Below are 26,784 nucleotides of genomic sequence, written 5' to 3' on the forward strand. Positions count from 1 at the left end.
AGTTGCCCAAGGTGTGGGTGGAAAGGAACTGGAAAAGGAGAGGCAGGATTGAGGTATGAAGAATAGGTTCAGTGGGGCACTGTGCAGGACATATTCACCTGCACTCATATTCGTTCACGGGTTAGTCCAGTATGTATTGAATATCCCTGATTATCTTTAAATTGAGAGTTCAGTTCAGAGGGCAGCTAAGAGCAAACCACAATGGTAGGTTTGGAGATACATGTAGATCAGACTTCCTTAAAGGCTATTAGTAAACCAAATGTTTACTAATAGCTGGAGCAGAATGTTGAGTCCATCTGGGTAGAGATTAAGAATAGTAAAGGGAAAAAAAAAAATCACTGGTGGGAGTTGTATATAGGCCACCTAATAAAAACATTGCAGTGGCAGAGGCTATTAACCAAGAAATAACTGAGGCTTGTTAGAACGGAATGGTGGTTGTCATGGAGGATTTTAACTTCCATGTAGATTGGGTGAATCAGGTTGGTCAAGGAAGACTTGAGGAGGACTTCATAGAATGCATCCGTGATGGCTTTCTTGAGCAGCATGTTAGTGAAACTACAAGGGAAAATACTATCTTAGATCTGGTCCTGTGCAATGAGACAGGTAAGATTAACGGTCTTGTAGTCAGGGATCCTCTTGGAAAGAGTGATCATAGTATCATTGAATTTCGCATTCAGATGGAGGATGAAACAGTTAAATCTAAAACCAGTGTATTTTGCTTGAGCAAGGGAGACTACAATGGGATGAGGGAGGAGTTGGCCAACGTGGATTGGGAGCACAGGCTATTTGGTAGGACAGTTGAGGAACAGTGGAATACTTTCAAAGAGATTTTTCACAGTGCTCAACAAAAGTACATTCCAGTCAAAAGTAAGGACAGTAAGTGTGGGGAGTGCCAGCCTTGGATAATTAAGGAAATAAAAGATAGTATCAAATTAAAAGCTGATATGTACAAAGTCACAAAGAGTAGGGGGAGACTGGAGGATTGGGAGAACTTTAAAAAGCAACAGAGAACAACTAAGCAAGAAGTAAGGAAAGGGAAGATAGAGTATGAAACTAAATTAGCACAAAATATAAAAACTTTTGCTAGCCGTTTTTATAATTATATAAAGCGGAAGAGGGTGGCTAAAGTCAACGTAGGTCCCTTGGAAGACGAAAAGAGGAAATTGATATTGGGTGATAAGGAAATGGCTGAGGCATTGAACGACTATTTTGTCTCGGTCTTCACAGTGGAGGACACATCTAATCTGCCAAAGAAGGATGTTATGGACGAAATGGGAGGTGAGGACCTCAATAAAATCACTGTCACTGAAGAGATAGTGATGAGCGAACTAGAGGGCCTGAAGGCAGATAAGTTCCCGGTCCTGATGGGATGCATTCCAGGGTACTGAAGGAATTGGCGGAGGTTATAGTAGACGCATTGGTAATCATTTATCAAAATTCTCTAGACTCTGGGCAGGTCCCGACGGACTGGAAGACAGCAAATGTCACGCCACTTTTTTAAAAAAAGGCAGTAGGCAAAAGACAGGCAACTATAGGCCAGTTAGCTTAACATCTGTAGTCAGGAAAATGCTTGAAGCTGTCATGAAGGAAGAAATAGCGAAACATTTAGAAAGGAGTGGTCCATTAGTCAGACACAGCATGGATTCAGAAAGGGCAGGTCCTGTTTGACAAACTTACTGGAGTTCTTTGAGGACATAATGAGTGCAGTGGATAGAGGGGAACAGGTGGATGTCATTTACTTGGATTTCCAGAAGGTGTTCGATAAGGTGCTGCACAAGAGACTTATAAATAAGATATGGATGCATGGATTTGGAGGAAGTGTATTGGCAATGATAGTGGATTGGTTAACCGATAGAAGGCAGAGAGTTGGTATAAATTGGTGTTTCTCCGGTTGGCAGTCGGTGGTGAGTGGGGTGCCGCAGGGGTTGGCCCGGGCCCGCAAATGTTTACCATTTACACTGATGATTTGGAAGAGGGGACTGAGTGTAGCGTAGCCAAATTTGCTGATGACACTAAACTGAGTGGAAAAGCAAATTGTACAGAGGATGTGGAGAGTCTGCAGAGGGATATAAATAGGTTAAGTGAGTGGACCAAGGTCTGGCAGGTGAAATACAATGTTGGTAAATGCGGGATCATCCACTTCGGAAAGAATAATAGAAGAGCAGAGTATTATTTAAATGGTGAAAGATTGTAGCATGCTGTTGTGCAGAGGGAGTTGGGAGTGCTTGTTCATGAATCGCAAAAGTTGACGTGCAGGTACAACAGGTTATTAAAAAGGCAAACGGAATGCTAGAGGGATTGAATTCAAGAGCAGGGAGGTCATGCTTCAACTATACAGGGTACTGGTGAGGCCACGCCTGGAGTACTGTGTGCAGTTCTGGTCTCCATACTTGAGGAAGGATATACTGGCTTTGGAGGCAGTGCAGAGGAGGTTCACCAGGTTGATTCCAGAGATGAAGGGGTTAACTTATGAGGAGAGATTGAGTCGCCTGGGACTATACTCTCGAGTTCAGAAGAATGAGAGGGGATCTTATAGAAACATACAAAATTTTGAAAGGGATAGATAAGATAGAAGTAGGGAAGTTGTTTGCATTGGTAGGTGAGACTAGAACTAGGGGACATTGCCTCAAGATTCAGGGGAGAAGTTTTAGGACGGAGATGAGGAGAAACTTTTTCCCCCAGAGAGTGGTGAATCTGTGGAATTCACTGCCCAGGGAAGCAGTTGAGGCTTCTTCACTAAATATATTTAAGAAACAGTTAGATAGTTTTTTTACAAAGCAAGGGAATTCAGGGTTATGGGGAAAAGGCAGGTAGATAGAGCTGAGTTTACGAACAGATCAGCCATGATCTTATTGAATATCAGGGCAGGCTCGATGGGCCGGATGGCCTACTCCTGCTCCTACTTATAAACTCAATGTACAAGTTTACTGATGACACAATTGTAGACTGTATCTCGGGTAATGATGAGCTTGAGTACAGAGAGGAAATTAAGAAGCTGGTGGCATGGTGTGAAGACAATAACCTGTCCCTCAACGTCAGCAAGACAAAAGAATTGGTTGTTAACTTCAGAAGGAGTAGCGGACTGCACGACCCAATTTACTTCGGTGGTGCGCAAGTGGAACAGGTCAAAATCTTTAAGTTCCTCAGGGTTAATATCACAAATGACCTGACTTGGTCCAACCAAGCAGAGTTCACTGCCAAGAGGGCCCACCAGCGCCTTTACTTCCTGAGAAAACTAAAGAAATTTGGCCTGTCCCCTAAAACCCTCACTAATTTTTATAGATGCACCGTAGAACGCATTCTTCTAGGGTGCATCACAACCTGGTATGGAAGTTGTCCTGTCCAAGACCGAAAGAAGCTGCAGTAGTTTGTGAACACGGCGCAGCACATCACACAAACCAATCTTCCATCCTTGGACTCACTTTACACCGCACGCTGTCGGAGCAGTGCTGCCAGGATAATCAAGGACACAACCCACCCAGCCAACACACTTTTCATCCCTCTTCCTTCTGGGAGAAGGCTCAGGAGCTTGAAGACTCGTACGGCCAGATTTGGGAACAGCTTCTTTCCAACTGTGATAAGACTGCTGAATGGATCCTGACATGGATCTGGGCCGTACCCTCCAAATATCCGGACCTGCCTCTCGGTTTTTTTTTTGCACTACCTTACTTTCCATTTTTCTATTTTCTATTTATGATTTATAATTTAAATTTTTAGGGTATTTACTAATTTTTACTATTTTTAATATTTAATATTTGTTATCCAGGGAGCAGGAAGCGCAGAATCAAATATCGCTGTGATGATTGTACATTCTAGTATCAATTGTTTGGTGACAATAAAGTATAAAGTATTAAAGTATTTCTTATGTTCTTATGTTCTTTAAGAATATCTGGTAATTTAATGGTTACCATAACTGATACTAGTTTTTCTTTTTCAAATTTCCTAGCTGCCATTCAAGCTCCTAGACATGCTCATGGATGTTAATGTGATAATACAATACATACATACCTTTACAAATATTACAAAAAATACAATTTACAGCTTCAAACTCTAACTTGGACATATTAATTGTTCACTGACTGAACTATCCTGTAACGTCCTCAAGTGTGGCAAATATGCTACTGTCCTCAGTGCAGTTCAGTGGTTACAGCTTGAAGTTTTAAAACATCGAGCCAAAGAAGAGTTAATAAGCAATTGAAGATTCTGAGCATCCTTGTATTTCATACCAAATTCCTAAGGATTAAGCTGGATCTTCAATAGAGAAAATAGATTCCACACAAAGGCATTAACAGTGCTTTAAATATACTCTTAAAAGTCAGAAAACAAATATAAAGAAAGAGCTTTGTTTTTTAAAGACTTCTTTTACTTGGGGATGTAAACAGACAGAATGATTGCAAAATCCGTCATGTGTAATGAATCTCCTCTGGCTTGCCTGAATGACATCAGAGCTCTTCCTGTTTTGATTCTTATTCTTCATAACACACACACATTAAATATGTTGTTCACGAGTTCCACAGATTTTTTTCTTCTCTTTCTGTCATGAAGTTACATTTGGTAGTTGGATAGGGGACCTGAATTTGGTCCATGTTGACCTTTAAAGATCTGCTTGGAAAACTTTAAAAACTTTGGCATTTCCCCTTGGCTAACATATCAAGGATTAAATCAAGAAGGATCTAGTGCTTAAAAAAATTATATCAGTTAATTTATCTGACAGAGGAGTACAGCACCCCACGTTCTTGTTCCCCACTAATCATTCCCTCTCTTACAGGAGGATTTGGACTCAGAAGGATTGCCCAAGAAGAAATGGCCAACTGTTGATGCCTCATATTATGGTGGTCGAGGAGTGGGAGGGATCAAAAGAATGGAGGTAAAGTATTATCAGTGACCCTTCATTAAACTTGTGAGTGGCTGGAGGTAAACAATGTTTTCAACTCAAATTAATCAGATTTTAAAGTGCTTTCACCATTGAATTAAATTCCAGTGGAAGTATTATCCTCAACAGCAAGGCACACAATGCTGGAGGAACTCAGCAGGTCAAACAGCATCTACAGAAGGAAATAAATAGTTGACTTTTCGGGCCGGGACTCTTCATCAGCACTGGAAAGGAAAGGGGCAGAAGCCAGAATAAAAAGGGGGTTGGGGGGGAGAGAGTACAAGCTGATAGGTGAATTGTGAAACAAGGTGAGGGGAAGGTAGGTGGATGGGGAAGTGGGGATGAAAGGGAATGATACAAGAACCTAATAGGTGGAGGACATCAAGAATTGAAGAAGGAATCTGATAGGGGAGGATAATAGACTATGCAATCCATGAAAGAGATGATTGGCAGGTACACATGGCTGTGGTAGTGAATCTGGGTGAGCACGAGGTCAAAGAGGTGCAGGGCAGCAGAGAACACAGAGGGGGAGAACCTCAGGAACGGAGGAAAGAGAGGAAGTAGTCATACCTCAAAGAGACTTCACAGTGGGGCAAAAAAACAAAGACAAAAGAGATTCTGCAGATGCAGAAAATCTGAGGCAACGTACAAAATCCTTGAGGAACTCAGTTGGTCAGTCAGCATCTATGGAGGGAAATAGACAGGCAAACTTTTGAGGCAATACCCTTAATCACTTGCCAACTTGTACTCCTGAGTCCCCCAACATTTTTGTTCAGGCTTCAGCCTCTTCCATTCTAGTCCTCATGAAGAGTCTCAATCCAAAACACTGATTCTTTATTTCCCTCCACAGATGCTGCCTGACTTGCTGAGTTTCTCCAGAATTTTGGGTACATTACTGAAATTATCCTTAATACTTTGTACTCGATTCACTGCATTTCTGTTGATTCACAGAGACTGCAATATGCAAATTTGTTACCTATCACCTTCCAGTTATTCTCGTACCCCTCCTCCACCCTTTTTATTCTGGCCTCTTCCCCCTTCCTTTCTGGTACTAAAGAAGGGTCTCGGCCCGAAAAGTTGACTGTTTATTCATTATCATAGATGCTCCCTGACCTGCTTAGTTCCTCCAGCATTTTGAGTGTGCGTTGAATTGGGTTTGCAGCATCTGCAGAATTTCTCCTGTTTATGTTGTGTTCTTGCCTTACAGCAGTGACCACACTTAGGAAAGTTATGCCAATGGATGCAGCAGATTTTGAGATGTTCTGAAAGGCGTGGTAGGGTCAATTAAATGGAAGTTTGTCCTTTCAATTCATTACTCAAATTGCAGCTTTAAACCTGAACAACATATTTAATTAAATACCTACAGAGGTTTTTGAATTACCATAAAACAGTAACAAACACAGAATTTATCACAAGATTAACCAGAGAAATATTCCTTTCAAATAATCTGATCAAAATGTTTTAAAATATATAATTGTATTACAAATAATCACTGTATCGCCAGTTCTTTAAAATCATTTTTTTCCTTTGGCCAGACATATTGGGGCAGAAAATTGTTGTTTGCTACTGTATATGGGGTGGCACAATAGCATAGCAGTTAGCACAACACTTTACAGTACCGGTAATCTGGATTCATTTCCGTCACTGCCTCTACGTTCTCCCCATGATCACATGGGTTTTCCCCGGGTGCTCCGGTTTCCTCCCACAATCCAAAGATGTACCAGCTGGTAGGTTAATTGTAAATTCTCCAGTGATCAGGCTGGAGTTAAATCAGGGGATAGCTGGATTGCGTGGCTCAAAGGCCAGAAGGATCTATTCCATGCTGTATGTCAATAGATATATACATATATATGTATGTATATGCATATGTTTAATACAGCTATGGAACCTAATTTCAGAAGTGGCCTCAAACTATGTACGTATCCTACTACATTGCATGAAAATACACATAGAAATACATGATTGCATTTTGGCTCCATTTACTCTTGGGCTGCTCCTTCAACAAGACAAAGTGAGGAGCTCAGATATACTTTCCCAATAAACTTGGACGAGCTAGTTTTTGAATAGCTGGGAACTGTTGAATCTCTCTGTCACTGACTTAAGCTCCCCATCACATATCAACTTCACTTCATTACAATGCCAGGAACACCAATGTAAATCATTCAGAATCCTGCCATGAACCAGCCTGAGTGTGATAGACAATGGGCTGTAAAAGTGACACTTATAGTGCTGAGAAAAATGATGACATGTTGATGCATGTGTTAAACAGTGGGGGAAGGACCAGCATAAATTTGAGGGAATGCTTCAGTCCCACACTGAAGGCTCTTCAGAAACTGAAGATCTTGAGCAATGTATACAAGATGCTGGAGGAACTCAGTAGGTCAGGCAGCATTAACAGAGGGAAGTGAACATTTCGAGTCAAGACTTTGAAAGGCCTGACCTGCTGAGCTCAACATTCTGTATGCGTGCCTCAATCCTACAGATCATATTATGCAGATGTTATTGAAATCAGGATCATTTCCATTTCTATTCCAAGACAAGAATTGAGTTGGGGGATTGTTTCCTAGGACTTGATCTTAGACATGTTTGTTAGTCTCAATATTTAGTCGCCTAAACCCCTTTTCCTATACTCACTTTCCTCCTCTCCACTCTCATTGTTTCCATTTTTCTTGAAATTTCTCAGTCAACTCTGGATGACTATTGTAAATTGGCTAAAGAGAATTTAACTTCCTCCAAGTCTGAAACAATAATTGAAACTCTGATCGGGTACCAGTCAGTATTCATTATTGCATTTTATTTTAGTTCCCTCCAGTAATTCTCTGGAGGCAATGATTGTTGGAATACAGAGTCAGAACATCCTCACTAAACTGCTGATTAATGTTAATGGCACAACAGCTAACCAGAAAACTCTACTGTCCTAGTAACACTGACCAGTGGAAAATAATCTGCAGATGCTGGGGTCAAAGCAACACTCGACACACTGGAGGAACTCAGCAGGTCGGGCAGCATCCGTGGAAAAGATCGGTCGATGTTTCGGGCTGGAACCCTTCGTCAGGACTGTAGAGGGAAGGGGCAGAGGCCCTATAAAGAAGGTGGGGGGAGGGTGGGAAGGAAGAGGCTGGTAGGTTCCAGGTGAAAAACCAGTAAGGGGAAAGATAGAGGGGTGGGGGAGGGGAAGCAGGGAGGTGATAGGCAGGAAAGGTGAAGAAGGAATAGGGGAAAACACAATGGGTAGTAGAACTGTGAGGGAGGTGATAGGCAGCTGGGGGAAGGGGCAGAGTGACATAGGATTAGGGGAAGGGAGGGAGAGGGAATTACCAGAAGGTGAAAATTCTATGTTCACACCAAGGGGCTGGAGACTACCTAGACGGTATATAAGGTGTTGCTCCTCCAACCTGAGTTTAGCCTCATCATGGCAGTAGAGGAGGCTTGTGAATGTTGCTTTGACCCCAGCATCTGCAGATTATTTTGTGCCTACTGTACTAGTAACACTGACCAGTGGAAAATAGTTGGTGATTCAAATTATCAACAAATAACCTTCAAGTAGCAAGTACATTTGTAGTAGTTCCACAGAGGCAGTGGAAGTTTTCACACTACGTACTTTTGAAACAGAGCAAACACTTGGTCACATAATACAATCCTTAAAGCAGGGGTTCCTGACCTTGTTTATGCCTTGGACCTCTACCATTAACTGAAGGTTTCGTGGACCCCATGTTGGAAACCCCTGCAAATGAGAAATGTCCACAAGCAATCCAATAAATGACACATATTTCAGAGCTATTTCTGTGAGACTCTGTTTGCAAATAGCTCCATGGCCTTGCTTTAGTCATTTACCAGCACTAGGTATGCCGTTCAGTCTCCACAACTGGAAAACCATTAAGATGATGGAAGTCCAGTAAGACAGCAGTGGCAGAAATGCACAAGTGAAGCAAATTAACACTCAGCCCTCAGAACAGTTGAGGAGAAGTACCTAACACAAAGCAAGATTACCTTTGTGACCCCTGATGATTTCTTTTTAAATCTAAAGAGATTATTGAGATTTTTTTTACTATCGCATGTACATTGAAACATTAGGCATACCTTGAACAGCAGGGTGGATGTACCTACACCTCAGGGACTACAGCGATACAAGAAGGCAGTTTATCACCTTCTTAAGGGTAACCAGGGATGGGCAATAAATGCAAACACGAGGAAATCTGCAGATGCTGGAATTTCAAGCAACACACATCAAAGTTGCTGGTGAATGCAGCAGGCCATGTAGCATCTATAGGAAGAGGTACAGTCGATGTTTTGGGCCGAGACCCTTCGTCAGGACTAACTGAAAGAAGAGATAGTAAGAGATTTGAAGGTGGGAGGGGGAGGAGGAGATCCTCAGTGATAAGAGAAGACAGGAGAGGGAGGGATAGAGCTAAGAGCTGGAAAGTTGATTGGCAAAAGGGATATGAGAGGATCATGGGACGGGATGCCTAGAGAGAAAGAAAGGGGGAGGGGGGAAGCCCAGAGGATGGGCAAGGAGCATAGTGAGAGGGACAGAGGGAGAAAAAGGAGAGAGAGAAATAAATATTTAAAAAAATAATAATAAATAACAGATGCAATACAAAGGGGAGTTGGGGCATTAAAGGAAGTTAAAGAAGTCAATGTTCATGCCATCATGTTGGAGGCTACCCAGATGGAATACAAGGTGTTGTTCCTCCAACCTGAGTGTGGCTTCATCTTGACAGTAGAGGAGGCTGTGGACAGACATATCAGAATGGGAATGGGACGTGGAATTAAAATGTGTGGCCACTGGGAGACCCTGCTTCTCTGGCGGACAGAGCGTAGGTGTTCAATAAATGCTGGCTTAGCTGGCAACACACACATATACCATAAATAAATAAATAAATAAAATGCATCATTTGCGTCAGTGACTAACAGTCCAAATATATGCTGGGGGCAGCCCGCAAGTACCAACACCAACATAGCATGCCCACAACTTACCACCCTTAACCAGTACATCTTTGGAAGGTGGAAGAAAACTGGAGCATCTGGACAAAATCCATGTGGTTACGAGGACGATATGCAAACTCCTTACAGCGAGCAACAGATATTGAGCCCCAATCGCTGATCACTGTCACGGTAATAGCATTGCACCAAGATAAATGCCTGTAACTTTTTCTGGTCCACACTAAAACAAAGCATAATATGTGACCTTATTCGGCCTTCTCTAGCTCAGGATGACTATGCAGCATGCTTTGCCTGACTGAGAAACCACCACTGTTCCACCACTTCTGTTACAACAGATTAACTCCCCATGGTTGAAACTAGTGGGGATATCCACAAACCAGACAACACTAGCATGGCAGTTAGCAAGATCTGTTGAATTCAACATCAGAACCAGATTCCCATGCTCAGGATTTGTTCTGTAGCAGCCAGCCAGATTGAGAGTAGATCTGGGTTTTAGTTTTAATACTGTTGTTTCCACCTAATCCTAATCTCCCACTATTGGGCAATAAAATTACTAGCTTTGCCATTTGTTTAATAAAAAAAACCTCCCATTTGTATTTGACAGTGCAGAAGTATTTAAATGAAGAGTCTTAACTGCAGGAGCCTAATGATTTTAATATCCACAGTGATGCTGCAATAACCTTCATGATTCTAATTGGGAATCAGGCAGAAAAATGAATTGGAGGCAGTGATCTAACGAATGACACAGACAAGAGGTGACTTACATGTTTCCATTGTATTTGCTCTTACCTATTTCCCTATTGTCCCTAAGCAATAGATGGATCTTGTTTTCCAGAGCCATTAATTACTTTGCTAAATTATTTTCCAATTCGTCCATGTCCAACTTTCCAGCAGCTCTCTCTTCCCATTTCCAACCTGACTTTCACTGACATTATTCTCCAGCGATGTTCCACAGTAGGATTTATTTTCATATTGTATATAACATTTTCTAGGTTCGATGGGGCGAGAAGGGATCAACTGAAGAGGGTGCCAAACTGGAAAAAGCCAAAAATGCCAGAGTCAAAATGCCAGAACAGGAATATGAGTTCTCAGAGGCAGGAATGCACAACAATAACGTGGGTCGCAAGTTGAACTCTCCAAGAAAATGGTACTCACCAATCAAGGTAACAATCATTGCACACTGGATTTTCTGATAACAGCTGTGGTTTTCTGTTCATTGGATGTTAGTGTTTCTGCAAGGTCAGAATTTAATGTTCATTCTTGAACTGAGTGACTTGTTTGTCCATTACAGCAGTTAATTCAGAGTCACCACATCTGCTACAATCTAATATACGGTACTATGCAAAAGTCTTACGCACACATATATGGATAGGTTACCTATGACCTTGCACGGTACTGTGTTTGTCAATGTGGAGTGGAGTGCGAGTTTGTAACTTTGGTGGGAGCAAAGGATATTGGGCATGGTGAGATAGAGCACTGTGGGAAGGGTTTGAGGCAGGTGGCAAAGAAGGAGTGCCGGGCAGGAGGTGGTGCAATTGCAGACACACCCAGCCCTGAGACACCAGGCAAAGTCATTTGATTCCAAACAACTGGTGTATTGATCTTTACAGAATATCTTTCTGGTGCTTCCCACTCCCTTCCCCCATTCCTAACCATGATTCCCCTCTCCCTGCTGCCCTCCCACACTCAGTCCCAATAGAGACCCACATCAGAATCAGGTTTAGTATCACTCACATTTGTCATGAAATTTGTTTTTGGTTGTGGCAGCAGTACAGTGTAATACATAAAATTACTACAGTACTGTGCAAAAATCTTAGACATCCTAGCTATATCTATGCACCTAAGACTTTTGCATATTACTGTATAGGCCAGTTTGGGTGATTACTGACTTAGTTCCTTAAGTATTATTTGTGAAAGTTATATAACAATCCAGTGGTCCAAACAAACATTTTATTCCTGGTTTATTTAATTTTCTGAATTTGAATTCCCCACCTGCCATGGTAGAATTGTACATCTTGTCACCAGATTATTAGTTCAAGCCCCTGGATTACTGAGACAATCGGGCACATTGTTGCATGGGGCTGGAGTTCCTTTGGATCAGGTCAGGTAAAAGGTTCCATCTCAAAATGTTGTGGGGTTCACTAATATGGTTGACTCTTAACTGCTCTCTAAAGCACAATTGCAAAGGGGCAAGAAATGTTAGGTTTGCCATCAAGGCTCATATCGCAAGCAAGCAAGTGTGAACACAGCTATTCGAAAGCCAATTCTTAATTGGTGCAGATTTTTTTTCTTCTGCTGTTTTCAGCTTCACTGACGTCTACTGAATAAATTATGTTTATTAATCACAGAAATTATATGAAGGACTGAACAATTTTCTTCAGGCAAATGACAATGGTGATTTATTTGCCAGTCGATATGCACTGTTGGTTGGCCAGTAATGTAGTGACCCCACCACTCTTCGAGGCAACTGGTCTTGGGTTTGATTCTGACCAGCTCCGTGCATGCTTTCCATCCATGCTGGGTTGGGCTATGAGCTAGCAACTCAACATCGTAAAGAACAGACAAGTGCTAAGGAAACAGCAGAGACTGCCGCCTGACGCACCATAAGGCAGGGAGAGGAACGATAAACAATGCCCTGTGAGGGGTACATTAAGAAAGGCTAGCATCACCTTGTTCCCACTTCAGTGATTTAATCGTTCAATTTAATATCAGAGAATGTATGCAGTATACAACCTGAAAATCTTACTGTTCACAGACATCCACAAAACAAGAAACCCCAAAGAATGAATGACAGAAACACATGAACCCGAAAGCCCCCCTCCCACACACAAGCATCAACCTCCCCCTCCCGCCGCTTGTACCAGCAAAATCACCGATTCCCCTCTGCCCACCATGCAATCAACAGCAAAGGCCTCCAAAGAGACCTTGATCTAGAGTCCATCAAAACTACAGTCCATCCCAACATTTTGGTATCTCAGACAGGCTCTGAGGGAGAGAGGAATCGCTCCTGCAACAATGAGCATGGGAGGCCAGCAACTCGCTGTTTCAACGCTGCAATCTTATGCATTGCTTCTCCGAGTTCCCCTGACATGAGGACCGACAGGTTCTCACTTACCATCAAAAAGAGAGAGACAGCAGCGCACACCACCTGCTATCTCAATATCTCAGTCTCCTGAGGTGCTTGAGTCAGTGACATCAGCAAGAAACTAGATCTGCACCCTGGAGGGAAAGACCAAAATTAAGTGATCAATAACATTAGCTAGTTATCCATTAGACTAATAGGGAATTCAATAAAATATTAACCCAAAGAACAGTTAGGAATGTTTAACTCAATGCCATTAAGAAGAAATGTATTAACAGAATGAATGCCTTTAATGAGAGGTCATGTAAACTCTCAAGGGTTAGAAGGAAATGCTGATGAAATTATAAGCGAGGTTGGCAGAAGTGTTAACTTCAACATGGGCAAGTTGAAAAGTGCGGAAAGTGCTAATTTCCGCTTCGTATATCCAATGTAATAAATAGACTTACTGAAAATAGAAATAAACCCAATAATGACATGTGAGCAAGGTTGACATATTATGATATCTGTGGTATCCAAGATTCATAATATTCATTGAAGCCAGTACTTCTAGAAAGTGAGGGAAGTATACATAATGTGGCTGGCAGGGTGGAGATACATTTCAACCAAAGTTGGTATAAGGTGCGCCTTCCCTCTGCCAGCCTGCAGGTCACCCTTGGGCAAGGTGTAGCATCTGCTTAGCCCCTCCAACCCCACTCCCGATCAGGGTCACGTAAACCCACGGGAGCAGGTGGTGGATAGTTTTATGAGCAGCTGGTACATATCACAAGTCCTAGTTACGTGACCCTGATTGCCAGACAGGCAATCTCTGACGAGTATTGACAGTGCCTAGGGTCTCCTGTCTTGTAAAGACACTGCCCAGAAGGCGGCAGTAGCAAACTCACTTCTGTCGAAAAATCTGACAAGAACAATCATTGTAAATGTAGACCATGATCGTCCACATTTATGGTGCAACTGTAACGAAAACCAATTTCCCCCAGGATCAATAAAGTATGACTATCATACAACAAGGCACATAATGATGATGATGACACACAAGGATTGCTGCTTTTAAAATACATGGCCCTTTAGCACCTTTGCACAGAGAGTTTGAAGTCAGCAATGAATTCTGATGCAGCTAATCATGTACATATTAGGTAAGTGAATATACAGTAAACCATCTAAGATGCAAATGGTTATAAATTTAAAGGGTTTAAAGAACAAATTTCTACAGATTTACCTTGGAGAGCATTCTCACTGGTTGCATCACCATCTGGTATGGGGTGGGGAGGCACTGCACAGAGTTGGAATAAAGCTGCAGAGGGCTGTAAGCTCAGCCAAATCTATCATGGCACTAGTCTCCCCAACATCGAGGACATCTTCCAAAGGTGCTGCCTCGAAAAAAGGTGGCATCAATTATTAAGGACCCCCACAGGAAATGCCCTCTTCTTGTTGCAACCATCAGAGAGGAGATATAGGAGCGTGAAGACACACATTCAACATTTTAGGAACAGCTTCTTCCCTTCTGTCATTAGATTTCTGAACGGACCATAAACATATAAACACTTCTTCTGTATTTTGCACTACTTATAGTAATTTATCATCTTTTTTGTGTATTGCACCGTACCACTGCCACAAAACATGACATATGTAAGCGATAATAAACCTGTTTCTGATTTCTTCCTTCAGTTAGTCCTGACGAAGGGTCTCGGCCTGAAACGTCGACTGCACCTCTTCCTGCAGATGCTGCCTGGCCTGCTGCGTTCACCAGCAACTTTGATGTGTGTTGTCTGATTTGGGTGATTACTTTTGGAAATAAAATGCCAAATCTGTTGATTTAGTATAACACTTTGCCTGAAGCCAATGGCTGCAAGACAGATAAACTCCCTCAGTGCTATGTGCTGTTAGCAGGAGACAACAGGTTGAAGGTCAACAAAAGTCCTCTTAATGAGACTGACGAGAAACGTGAAACAGATCAAAGTAATAAGATTTCTCATTTTCCCAGCAAAGACCAATTCACTTGATCTTCATAGGTTGAACAGAAAAAGTTGTAGCTAATCATAAACACAAGAAAGTCTGCAGATGCTGTTAATCCAAAGCAACACACACAAAATGCTGGAGGAACTCAGCAGGTCAGGCAGCATCCATGGAGTTGACTTTTCGGGCCAAGACCCTTCCTTTGTCTGCATAACCATGAGAAAATTCAGAGGATTTCTCCTCAAAAGACATATTGTGACAAAAAAAAAAAATGTGTTTCTTTCTTGCTCAACTGCCCTGATGTGGAAATGAAGGAGATCTTTTCGGTTGTGCATTTCCAAGAATCCTGTGGAGATGAAACAGTGCCATAACAGTGGTTGACCCATGAGGTGGCAATATGTTGACTTGACACTTTGCAGTTTACCTATGGTCATTTTAGCTTTAATTCTGGCAAAAACCTGGAGTGCTGACTGAGGCTTTGGGAAACTTACAGCCAAAGATTTGAAAGTGTGATACCTGTCTAGCATCTGTGTTGTACAGGGAGACCAACAAGTAGGAGGGAAATATAAATGCTTGAAATGGTGGCAGTCAGAAGCCTGCAATCATCCTCGTGAGGTGCTTACATAGCACAATTACGCAGTTAGTTCCAGGGTCTTGACCCAATAACAATGAGGGTCTGTATTTCCAAGTTAGGCTGGTGTTTGATTTGGAGGGGTAGATGTAAGTGATATTACACTTGACTGCTGTCCTTGTTTTCCTTTTTAGAAATTGTGGTTTAGAGAGTTACTTCAGAACAGTTTGTAAACAGTACACATTACAGCCACTGCACAGCAGAAATAAAGGGAAGGAATGTTTAGCATGCTAGATGAGATGCTGCTCAAGCAAGCCAATTTATCCAGGAGGAGCTGAACTTCTTGAGGATTTGGAATCAGAGCCAGAATCAGGTTTTCAGAGTCAGAATCAGGTTTGTTATCACTGACGTTTTTTTTTTTAAGGCATCCATTAGTCTCGTGAGACCATGGATTTGCGCCTTGGAAGGTTTCCAGGGTGCAGACCTGGGCAAGGTTGTATGGAAGACCGGCGGTTGCCCATGCTGCAAGTCTCCCCTCGCCACGCCACCGATGTTGTCCAAGGGAAGGACACTAGGGCCGATACAGCTTGGCACCGGTGTTGTCGCAGAGTAATGTGTGGTTAAGTGCCTTGCTCAAGGACACAACACGCTGCCTCAGCCAAGGCTCGAACTAGCGACCTTCAGATCACTAGACTTAACCACTTGGCCACGCACCAACACTGACACATGTTGTGAAATTTCCTGTTTAGTGACAGCCCTACAGTGCAAAAAATATAAAAATTACTATAAGTTACCAAAAAAATGGTGCAAAAGAGGAAAGGCAAGGTGGTGTTTATGAGTTCAGAAATCTGATGGCAGAGGGGAAGAAGCTGTTCCCAAAACATTGAGTGTGTATCTTCAGGGTAAGGTTTGGAGAGAGGATGCTCCCTCATTCCCAATTTGTGCATTACACTGAATGAAATAGGTTTTGGAGCCCAAAGAGCTGACTCACAGCATTTCTGACTCTCTCTTGTTGGAGATAGTTATTCTTCCCATGTCCGTACCACTACTGTCACTTTCACTAATCAGCCTATGTCTGAATGTAGTCATAGTCTGCTGCGGATGGTTTGGACTGCTTCACTCACGGAAGAGCTGTGAATGAAATTGAACATCTGGCAAACATCTCTTTTCCCTCTCTTACCTTATAATGAAAGAGAATTCATTCAGGACTGGGCCTTAGGTAGTGCTGTAAAGGACCAAATGTAGTTTGCATCTCTGATATGGTCCTTTTCATTAAAATCTTTCCACCCACAGCCCATGTAAACCCAATATTTCCTAACTCATTACACTGTTTACCAAGGAAATTCTACCTGCAGCTTCAATCCACACATTGACTTTAAGAAACTAGAGAATTTGCAAGGGCTTTATCCAATATACTTTATCAATGTCTAATATATCAGAAGGTTGGCAAAATCTTGGTCGAGGAGGTGGGTTTCTGAGGGAGAACATCAAGGGAGCAGGATTTAGCGTCAGAGCTTCAAGAATCACAGTTGCCAGTCATGGATTGTTTAAAGTCAGTGAGCTGGAAGTCAGGTATCTCAAACTGCACTTCATGGCAACATAGCAATGTTTCATTAGCTGATGCTTCCCTACTGGGTCCAATTGAAGTGTCACAAGATAGTGGCATGGAATAGCACGTGAACTCTGTGCTGCTTCTGTAAACATTTACATCATGGAGTCCATTTTGCCTAATGGGTCCATTTCTGTTTTAATACAGCATGTAAGCCTTCTTTCAATGTTCTTCATCTAGCTAACATGTTGAAGCAATTTCCCCCTAAGCTCCTCCAAGAGGACCACAACTTTGTTGTAAGGTGTGGAAGCCCGTGTGCCTCAATGGCCTTGAGAGCTATGTTAGCTGGATTCAGGGCCTTGTGCTTTGGCTCTTCGTAGGCTCACCATGCCGAACAGGTCAAAAGGTAGAGGCCAGACTAAGAGTGTTCCACTGGTCCTCCAGGATCAGGAGTTCAGTTCAGGGATAACAACCTGAATGGTCAAAAAAATATTGTTACGGAAACAGCAATGGAGAGTAGGACCTTCATTGCTGCCCTAAATGCCAGCGGTGTAACAGGTAGTAACTACAGTACATCTATAGTATTTACCACAACTACTCCCTACAGTAATACATACTACATTCTAATTACCATATGGGTAAAGAAATATCTCCTGAATTCTCTGTTGGATTTGCAGTAATGCCTTAAATTTACACTAAGGTCTGGTTTAGTCCAAAGTAGAAATATCATCTCTACTTGTCCACTCTCTCGAACTTCTCCATCATAAAGACCTGTCCAGCACGTCATCTCTCTGCTCCAACAGTTCAAACCATCCTGTTCACTAAATGGCTCCATCCAAAGGACAAACCTTTTGCTGTCAACTATAATGACTCAAGATAATGGGTAAGCAATCAAGTTATGCATTGTAAGAAGAAAAATCTTACAGGTTTATGGAATCAGTAAAAGTGAACATGGAAGTAGTTATGGAAAATGAACAGACACAAATAGAACAATGAAGTATTTAAATAAGTTTCTCTTCCTTACAATAACATCCCTAATGATTCTTCCGTTAATTTCAGGGCAAGTTAGATGCACTGTGGGTTCTCCTGAGGAAAGGCTACGATCGGGTATCTGTGATGCGCCCTCGTCCTGGAGACAAGGTAGAGCATGATGTTGAATGTTTCCTCCCCAAAAAAAAAGCAATGAAGTCTACTTATCTGAAAGAATCTTTCTGGGATTATGGCAGTCTGATTAATGTAACATGTTCATTTGTTAAAAGAACCTTCTTCCTCTGGATTAGTCACTTCTATTTAAGACTACAGATAGTTCTTCCTAGCCAACTGCTGCCAGAGAAAGTTCCCTTAATCGGCTTTGACTATAGAAGGCAATGTAGCCACCACAAACTCTCCTCTTGTCCAATAAATCAAGGACAAGAAATGTCAAAAATATATGGAAAGCACACTGTAAACTTTTTCCCAACAGACAGAAACTAGTATAATGATATTGGCAGTGCTGTAGTGTGTAAGATTCCCAATATTAGGAAATAATCAGGAATCTTTTATTGCAGAACTAACAGTTGCATTGGAAATGGTTTTCACCCCTCATCACAAGGGGTCCAATGTATGGGCAACATTAGATAACAAGGGAAGGACAAGGGTTGAGGGTTAACCATAGGATAGAACAGAGATGTCTGTGAGCACCCAAAGAAAGAATGCAGTCAGACAAAAGATGTAAGAGCATCCACCAGGCTGCCTCCTCAGGAAGTCTTCAACCCTGAAGACTCATACAAGACAGCAGCAAGCACGTTAGTGTGCATACATCTACAGGTATAGGCTCATATAGACAGGACAGAATGTGGCTCTAGTTTGTCATCAATAGTTTGTTGATGTCTGGTGGGCGAATGTGGTCAATGTCATCTGGTTGAAGGTAATCATTTGCATTTCAACTGGTATCTCTGGAACAAAAACAATATTACCAGGAAAGAAAGGGAATAACAAAGATAAATTCCATGAGATGTTGTAAACAGAGGACAGTTGCAAAAGTGTAGGAACATTTAAAGTAGAGTAGTCATGTGAGTTAAATGCTGACTGATAATGTAGTAAGAGGAAAACCACAGATGGTTTTCATAAGCTCAGCCAAGTGGAGCTGTGAGCAAGAACAGGTCCCAGTGGTTATTTGTACAAAACAAAACAATAATTGGCATGCATTGCTTTTAATATTGAGAAACTTACTTGTAAATCCATCAATAGCCCAACCAGTGTAGGGTTGGAAATGGAAAGTATGAAATGAGTCAATGGTTGATGAGGCACTCTACAGACAGTCTTGTCAAAATTGCTGTCTTTCCACAGATCAATCGAAAAATCGCCAGAGGTACTGTTTTAAGATATTTGGTTTAGTGTTAGTTCCCTCCAGACGCCCAGAATTGTTGAACTTTTATGACAGGCAGATTATACATTCTAGATTCTTAAATAGTGATTTCTTTAACCGTAGGTTTTGAGTGAATGAACGCTTTCATATTTTGAATGAAATTGAGATGATCTTTGGTTCAGGGAAAGGAGCAAACATATAACCTGTACCTTAATCTTCTATTTGATTGGGACACTGGCATGAACTTTCATGCATAATAAATCTCCCCTCTTCTCTGGATGAAGCATGCATTGGGCTGGGGCACTTTCCACCAACAAAGTATGAAACTGATGTAATATTCAGTTGCTGGTTACTGGTCAATTAATGCAGAGATGACTCCCCTATCTTCCAGTACTTGGTCAAAGATACGACAACTGAATCTTTCCAGTTCTGGCAAAGAGTCAAAGTTATGAAACCTTAAAAGACATGGACATGCTGAACTCAATCCAGAAGATTTCAAAGTACACAATCAAAAAACCGGTTTCTGTTCCTCAAGCTTGTCAAATTTCGGCCAAGCCACATAGCAAGCCAAGACGTGGGGGCAGGGAATGGGATGAAGATTTAAAGAGATGAACAACCTCAAGGTCACATCTGCTGCCCCATGAGAAGGTTTTTGATCTCATTGTAGATAGTAACTAGGGAGAACATTTCCACTGTCTTCACAGAGGAAGTTTTCTCCCAGGGACCCAGACAACTGTGGAGTAAAATCTACCTTTGTAAAACTGTAGTCAACTAAAACTTCTATTACAGGCTTTAAAAGGAGCAAAGAGTACTTTTAAGAACCTGGAAGGTTTGGGCTTTAAGCCAGATACATTTCCCATTCGAGCTTTGCAGCGGATCAGACTGAATCCAAGTGTGTGTCAGCACCCGATCAGGGACACAGCGCATGTCGATATCTCCGGTACTGGTGGATAAATAGAAAAGTTCAGAAAGATGTGGAATTAAGTAGTTAGCTGCTTATTTATTTATGTGTTTGGAGATTTTAGGGGCAGAGGTAGGACTGAAGGATGATTTCCCTCTGGCTAGGGCACCATAGCAACAAATCTCTGCTTATGTTGTCATAACAAGGGAATGTTCCTAACAAACCTTACTGAAACTGAATCCTGGCATATCATTATCAACAGGGAAAACATGGAGAAAGGATTTTTTTTCTGGACTGAACAGCATATTTGAAATGGAATTAAAATCGATTTACAGACACTTTAATATTAGTCTTGCTACAATTAAATTTGCTAAACTATTTGTAATGCAACATTTGAGGCTACACTCGAGGTATCCTACCAAACTTGGTGGTGGAATCATTTCATTGTAGTTGCAACACAGGACATTTTTCACTGACAGCTGCCTTGGTGTATAAAATTTCTTTGGGTCAGACACCGCCTAACATACTAATTTAAAATTCCACTGGGACAAAATTTATTGCAGTTACCTGATTTATTAATGTTCCTGAATTCTGTCAACTTCAGGCAGATGGGGCTCGTCAGCCATGGTTGGCAGCTCATTTAGGAGAAGGAAAACTCAGATTTCAAACCTCAGCAGCCTTGTGGTTATACCCACTCATGGAAAAAGCTTTGGGAGTAAACCTAGAGTTGGAGTCCCCAAGGGAGTCCTACGTTGAGTTCAATGCTGAATGGCAACCCCTGCAATGCCACTGGTGCCAAACTGTAGCGGTCTCTGCCATTCCTTTAGATTCATCTGCTGTGTGCAGAAGGGAGCCTGCTGCACGGGCAACATCTGACTCTCCATCTCGTACTGCCCTATCTTGCATACTGCCGTGTGTATCAAATGTAATCAATTAGGACACAACATCCATAATAGACCCCAATCAATGGAGAGTTTCCTCCAGGCTGGCCAACACAGCAGGAAATGGGTATCAGAGCTGGAAGATTTCCGATCTGTGCAGCTTAACTCCCAGTGCTGGCCCACTTGCAAGTTGAATGTGGGTGTTCAAACCTGCCTTCAGATTCTACCAACGTTTCACCGGTCTGTTAATATTATTCATGTACCCAAACAAACAAGCTCTTCAAAATCTATCTATGCTTATTCCTTGGACAGAATTCTGTGCCCAATTTTGAACTTGTGAAATAGCAGAGAAGTCCATTCAGCCCATTGTATCCATTCTAGCTATTTAGAGATATCACACTGTTCTGCTGCAGTTCATAGTACTTTAGGCATACCAGTTACTCAGATGGTTGGGGTTTCTCTCTCCACCACCTTTTCATCCAGTGAGATCCATTTTCCTCAAAGTAGGTCCTCCTTTTTCACCTTAGTCTCTCCTTTTCAGTGACTGACATTAACAGAAGGAGGGCCATTCAAATCATTTCTCATTTAAAATGCTAAATAGACTCACAGCAAAACAAATTCAGTGGAGAATTAATCAAAGTTTATAAAATAATGAAATTATTATACTGCTTTAAGTATAAAAGACCTGCTACCTTCATAGTGTTTTGCATCACCTGGACAATAGTTCAAAGTAATTTATTATCAAAGGACATACATGTCACCATGTTGAACCCTGAGATTCATTTTCCTGCGAGCAAATCTATAGAATAGTAACAATAACAGGATCAAAGAAAGATCAATTAGAGAGCAGAAGACAACTAGGCAAATGCAAATATAAATAAATAGCAATAAATAACAAGATCATGAAGTAACAAGATAAGGATATCTTAAAGTGAGATCATTGGTTGTGGGAACATTTCAGTGAATGGGCAATTGAATGTAGTTATCCCCTTTTGTTCAAGAGCCTGATTGTTGTGAGGTAGTAACTGTTCTTGAACCTGGTGGTTCATGTCCTGAGGCTCTTGTACTTATGTCAAGAACTGTTTATTGACTGCAGTTCAGTGTTCATTCCCTCATTTTGAATCAACAAGCTCCAACACCTGGGTGTCTGTACCTCCCTCAGCTACTGGATCCTTGACTTCCTCACCAGGAGACCGGTCTGTGCAGATGGGAAGTGACATCTCCTCCTTGCTGATAATCAACACTGGCATACCTCAAGGATGCATGCTTAGCCCACTGCTCTACTCACTACACCCATGACTGTGTGGCTAGGCAGGACTCAAATGACAACCATAAATTTGCCGATGATGCAACTCCTGTTGGGGGAATTTCAGGTGGTAACAGGAAGCATACAGGACCAAGATACATCAGCTGGTTAAGTGTTGTTGCAGCATCAGCTTGCACTAAACATCAGTAAAAACAAGAAATTGATTGTGGACTTCAGGAAGGGTAAGTTAAGGGAACACACATCAGTCATCGTCGAGGGATCAGAAGTGGAAAAGGTGAGCAGGGGTATCACATCTCTGAGTGGTCCAACATAATGATGTATTTACGAAGAAGGCACAACAGCGGCTATAGTTCATTAGGAGTTTGAAGAGAATTGGTATGTCACCAAAGACACTCGCAAATTTCTACAGATGTACTGCAGAGAGCATTCTAACTGGTTGCATCACTGTCTAGTATGGGAAGGCCACTGCACGGGATTGGAAAAAGCTGCAAAATTTGTAAACTCAACCAGTTCCATTGTAGGCCCTAGCCTCCCCAGCTTATAGGACACCTTCAAAAGGCGATGCCTCAAAAAAGATGGCATCCATCATTAAGGGGCCACATCACCCAGGACATGCCCTCTTCTCATTGCCACTACCAAGGTGGAGGTATGGGAGCCTGAAAACACACAGTCAACATTTCAGGAATAGCTTCTTCCCCTCCACCGTCAGATTTCTGAATGGACAATGAAACCATGAGCACTTCCTCGGTATTTTTTCCATCTTTTTGCACTACTTGTTTAATTTATTTTAATATATATTGTGCTTCTTACTGTAATGTACAGTTTTTATTACTGTGTACTGCATTGTACTGCTGCCGCAAAAAAATTTCACAACACATGCCAGTGATATTAAACCCGATTCAGATTTTTGAACTGCTGACTTAATTATGTTTTTTTTATGTTGTCATGGAAGAAATATAGCAGGCAATCTACGCAAGGCAAGCTCCCCAAATGGCAATTGGAAATCTGTTTTACCAATATTGTTTAAAGGATAAGTTTTGGCTAGGGTGATGTGAAGAAATTCTATAAATTGAATAAATAGAGGAGCAGTGATCTCATATTTATATTTCCTGTAAGTGCAGAATTAGATTGGATGGTGGTTAGTTTTTTTTATTCCCGGGGAGTCATCTGTCTATGGTTCAGGCTGCTTGAACAGTCACTGAAGGCAGATGAACTTATTCCGACAAGAAAGAATGTAACCAACTTCCAGCTGAGTCTGTCATCAGCTTGTAAAAACAGTTTCAAATGGTTTGCATTCCATAATGCATTTCAAGATTAAGATAGAGGTCATTCTGTCAATTGTGTCCAATGTGTCCATAAAAGAGCAATATTGATACTAGACCCCCTCCCCCAACTATCAGTTAATTGTCCTTAAAATTAGAGAGCACCAAGTGTCCGTCTATAATTTGTAAATGTTGGGAGCATTTTCCTTGACCAGCAAGGAAGTTTCAAACCCCTTCACCCTCCCCCACCCCACCACCTGCTGAATTGTCCCTTGCACCTCCCTCTCCCCCACCAGCCATTTGGTTAAAATCCCCAGTTCTCCACTAGTCCTTCTACCTTAAATCTACCTCGTTCAGTTATCTTCTCTCAGCAGGTGGTCCCTTGGTTTTATTTTGCCTTATTGTTTTGTCCCTATTAACCCCTCTGTTACAAAGGGAAATCATACTAGCCTAGCCAATCCTTCCCTTTAACTGGACATATCTAGGCCAGGCAACATCTTCAGTTTTCCTTTTAGTGCAATTACTTTTTCCTTTAATGCAATCAACAAAAATTCCAGGTTATATTTTTAATTATGTTAGCTAGAATATTAAATGTATATGGATGGGTGGGAGTTCTATGTTGTATGATGCAGGAAGCATTACACATCTATGGCACAGACTGGTTGGAGCAAAAGACATTTCCCATCCTTCATTTCATTATACTTGCACATTACTTCGCTCTTTCTCTAATGTCCTCTACCCACTTACATAGCCCTGGATTAGTGTTATTCTCATTAGAGGAACAGATTGATAGGATAAGCTTCAAATGTTCAAAGTTCAAAGTAAATTTTATTAGCAGAGTACATATATGTCATAACAGGGACACTGGGAGTGGACCCAAATGCAAGACACAGACACTGAAGTACTAGGAACAGGACTTGACTAGAGAGCTGGGACAAGAACACAGACTTGGGCTAGGTCATTGGCGAGGCAAGCAGGACCAGGACAAGGAACTGGGAACTAGGAGCCTGGGCTTGGACTCCGAGGTGGAGACTGGACAAGGACCCAGAACCTAGGTCTTGACTTGGGCTCGGACTCCAGATCTAGGCGAAGACATGATGTGGTCTTGGGAGACAGGACTAGGCAAGGCTACAGGACAGAACAAGACACTCCTGGGCAAGACAAACACAGAGCCTTGGTCAAGGGAGGACAGGAACACAGAGCCTTGGTCGATGGAGAACAGGAACACAGAGCCAGGACCCTTCCTTGGGAACAGGCTGTAGGGCTGGGACTCATATACAGAACATAGATACAGTTCCCAACACAAGGTAGCAGCAAACAGCCAGACCTACCTAGCAAAGGCATGGACACAGAGACAGTTCCAAACAATGAGAGGCAGTTCCTTATCTGGGCACAGCAAGGCTCCAGTCTAGCTCCAGCAGTAGAACTTGACAGCGGCGCAGGCAAGGCAAAAGGGAAGGGAACAGTCCAGCAACTGAAGCTGAACCAAGGAGCTATTTATGTAGCCAGCCCAAAATGTGAATCAGCTGCCTCAACTAGAGCACCCAACGGATAAAAGGGAAAACCAGAAAACCTGGAATAATGAACAATGGACCGGACCGTGAACCAGAATCCGGACTTCACGGACCGGACCATGACGATATGTCATTATCTACAACCCTGAGATTCATTTCCTATGGGCATACTCAGCCAATCTATAGAAATAGTAACTATAACAGGATCAATGAAAGATCAACTAGAGTGCAGAAGACAATGAAATGTGCAAATGTGAATATAAATAAAATAGCAATAAACAACAAGAACATGAGATAATGCGATAAAGAGTACTTAAAATGGGAACAGCTCAGTGGATGGGCTAGTGTGTGTAGTTATCCCATTTCTTTAACAGAAATGGACAGTGAGGATGTAAAGAGTCTATTTAACTTGAGTTTTGAGTACAGAACTTCAAGATGTGAATGGAACATTAATGAACCTCAGGGAAGATTTCAGTTGATCTAAATCACAGAAGGAAACTGTTCAGTTTAATGACCGAGTGCCAGTTAAAGCTGTTCATTTGAAAACTATCTATTTGTAGCCTGTTTCTCTGTTCTTCACCTATACTATTATACTTAGAGTTCAATGTTACTTTCTTCACACTTTGGTTGTTCATCATTCATTAACAGGGGCTCTGACAGGAATATTTCAAATGTTATTAGAAACGGGGATGGTGCCGGAGAACTGGCATATTGTTCATGTTGTTCTATTGTTTAAAAAGAGTTCTAAGAGTAAACCTAGCAATTATCAGCCTGTGAGTTTGACGTCAGTGGTGGGTAAATTGGTGGAAAGCATTCTTAGAGATGATATATATAATTATCTGGATAGACAGGGTCTGATTAGGAACAGTCAATGTGGATTTGTGCGTGGAAGGTCATGTTTGACAAATCTTATTGAATTTTTTGAAGACTAGGAAAGTTGACGAGGGTAAAGCGGTGGATGTTGTCTATATGGACTTCAGTAAGGCCTTTGACAAGGATTCACATGGAAGGTTAGTTAGGAAGGTTCAATCATTAGGTATTAATATTGAAGTAGTAAAATGGATTCAGCAGTGGCTGGATGGGAGATGCCAGAGAATAGTGGTGGATAACTGTTTGTCAGATTGGAGGCCAGTGACTAGTGGTGTGCCTCAGGGATCTGTACTGGGTCCAATGTTGTTTGTCATATACATTAATGATCTGGACGAGTAAGTATGCAGATGATACTAAGATAGGTGGTGTTGTGGATAATGAAGTAGGTTTTCAAAGCTTGCAGAGAGATTCAGGCCAGTTAGAAGAGTGGACTGAAAGATGGCAGATGGAGTTTAATGCTGATAAATGTGAGGTGCTACATTTTGGTAGGACTAATCAAAATAGGGCATACATGGTAAATGGTAGGGCATTGAAGAATGCAGTAGGACAGAGGGATCTCGGAATAACGGTGCATAGTTCCCTGAAGGTGGTGAAGAAAGCTTTTGGTATGCTGGCCTTTATAAATCAGAGCATTGAGTGTAGGAGTTAGGATGTAATGTTAAAATTGTACAAGGCATTGGGAAGGCCAAATTTGGAGTATTGTGTACAGTTCTGGTCACCAAATTATAGGAAAGATATCAGCTAAATAGAGAGAGTACAGAGAAGATTTA

At 41.8% G+C, this 26,784-nt stretch overlaps 1 protein-coding gene and 1 long non-coding RNA gene across 6 annotated transcripts in view; one reads left to right on the top strand and one right to left on the bottom strand.

Moving 5' to 3' along the window:
• The window catches only part of LOC140201838 (anthrax toxin receptor 1-like), a 281,124-nt gene that overhangs the window by 209,482 nt on the left and 44,858 nt on the right, over positions 1 to 26,784 (top strand). For 4 of the 5 annotated variants that reach the window (XM_072266548.1, XM_072266550.1, XM_072266547.1 and 1 more), the window contains exons 15-17: positions 4,769 to 4,867; positions 10,810 to 10,980; positions 18,032 to 18,112. In XM_072266548.1, the coding sequence (XP_072122649.1) occupies positions 4,769 to 4,867; positions 10,810 to 10,980; positions 18,032 to 18,112 (351 nt within the window). Of the gene's footprint in view, positions 1 to 4,768; positions 4,868 to 10,809; positions 10,981 to 18,031; positions 18,113 to 22,263; positions 22,837 to 26,784 lie in introns of those variants that run through there. The other variant, XM_072266551.1, reaches the window with a different exon arrangement.
• Positions 10,391 to 13,021, bottom strand: LOC140201839 (uncharacterized). The gene is made up of 3 exons (XR_011886971.1): positions 12,933 to 13,021; positions 10,973 to 11,049; positions 10,391 to 10,851 (listed from the first exon to the last, which is right to left on the bottom strand). It is a non-coding gene; the product is annotated as an uncharacterized lncRNA (long non-coding RNA).

The sequence above is a fragment of the Mobula birostris genome, chromosome 8 (genome assembly GCF_030028105.1).
Source record: "Mobula birostris isolate sMobBir1 chromosome 8, sMobBir1.hap1, whole genome shotgun sequence".
In the NCBI taxonomy this organism is placed as follows: Eukaryota; Metazoa; Chordata; class Chondrichthyes; order Myliobatiformes; family Myliobatidae; genus Mobula; species Mobula birostris.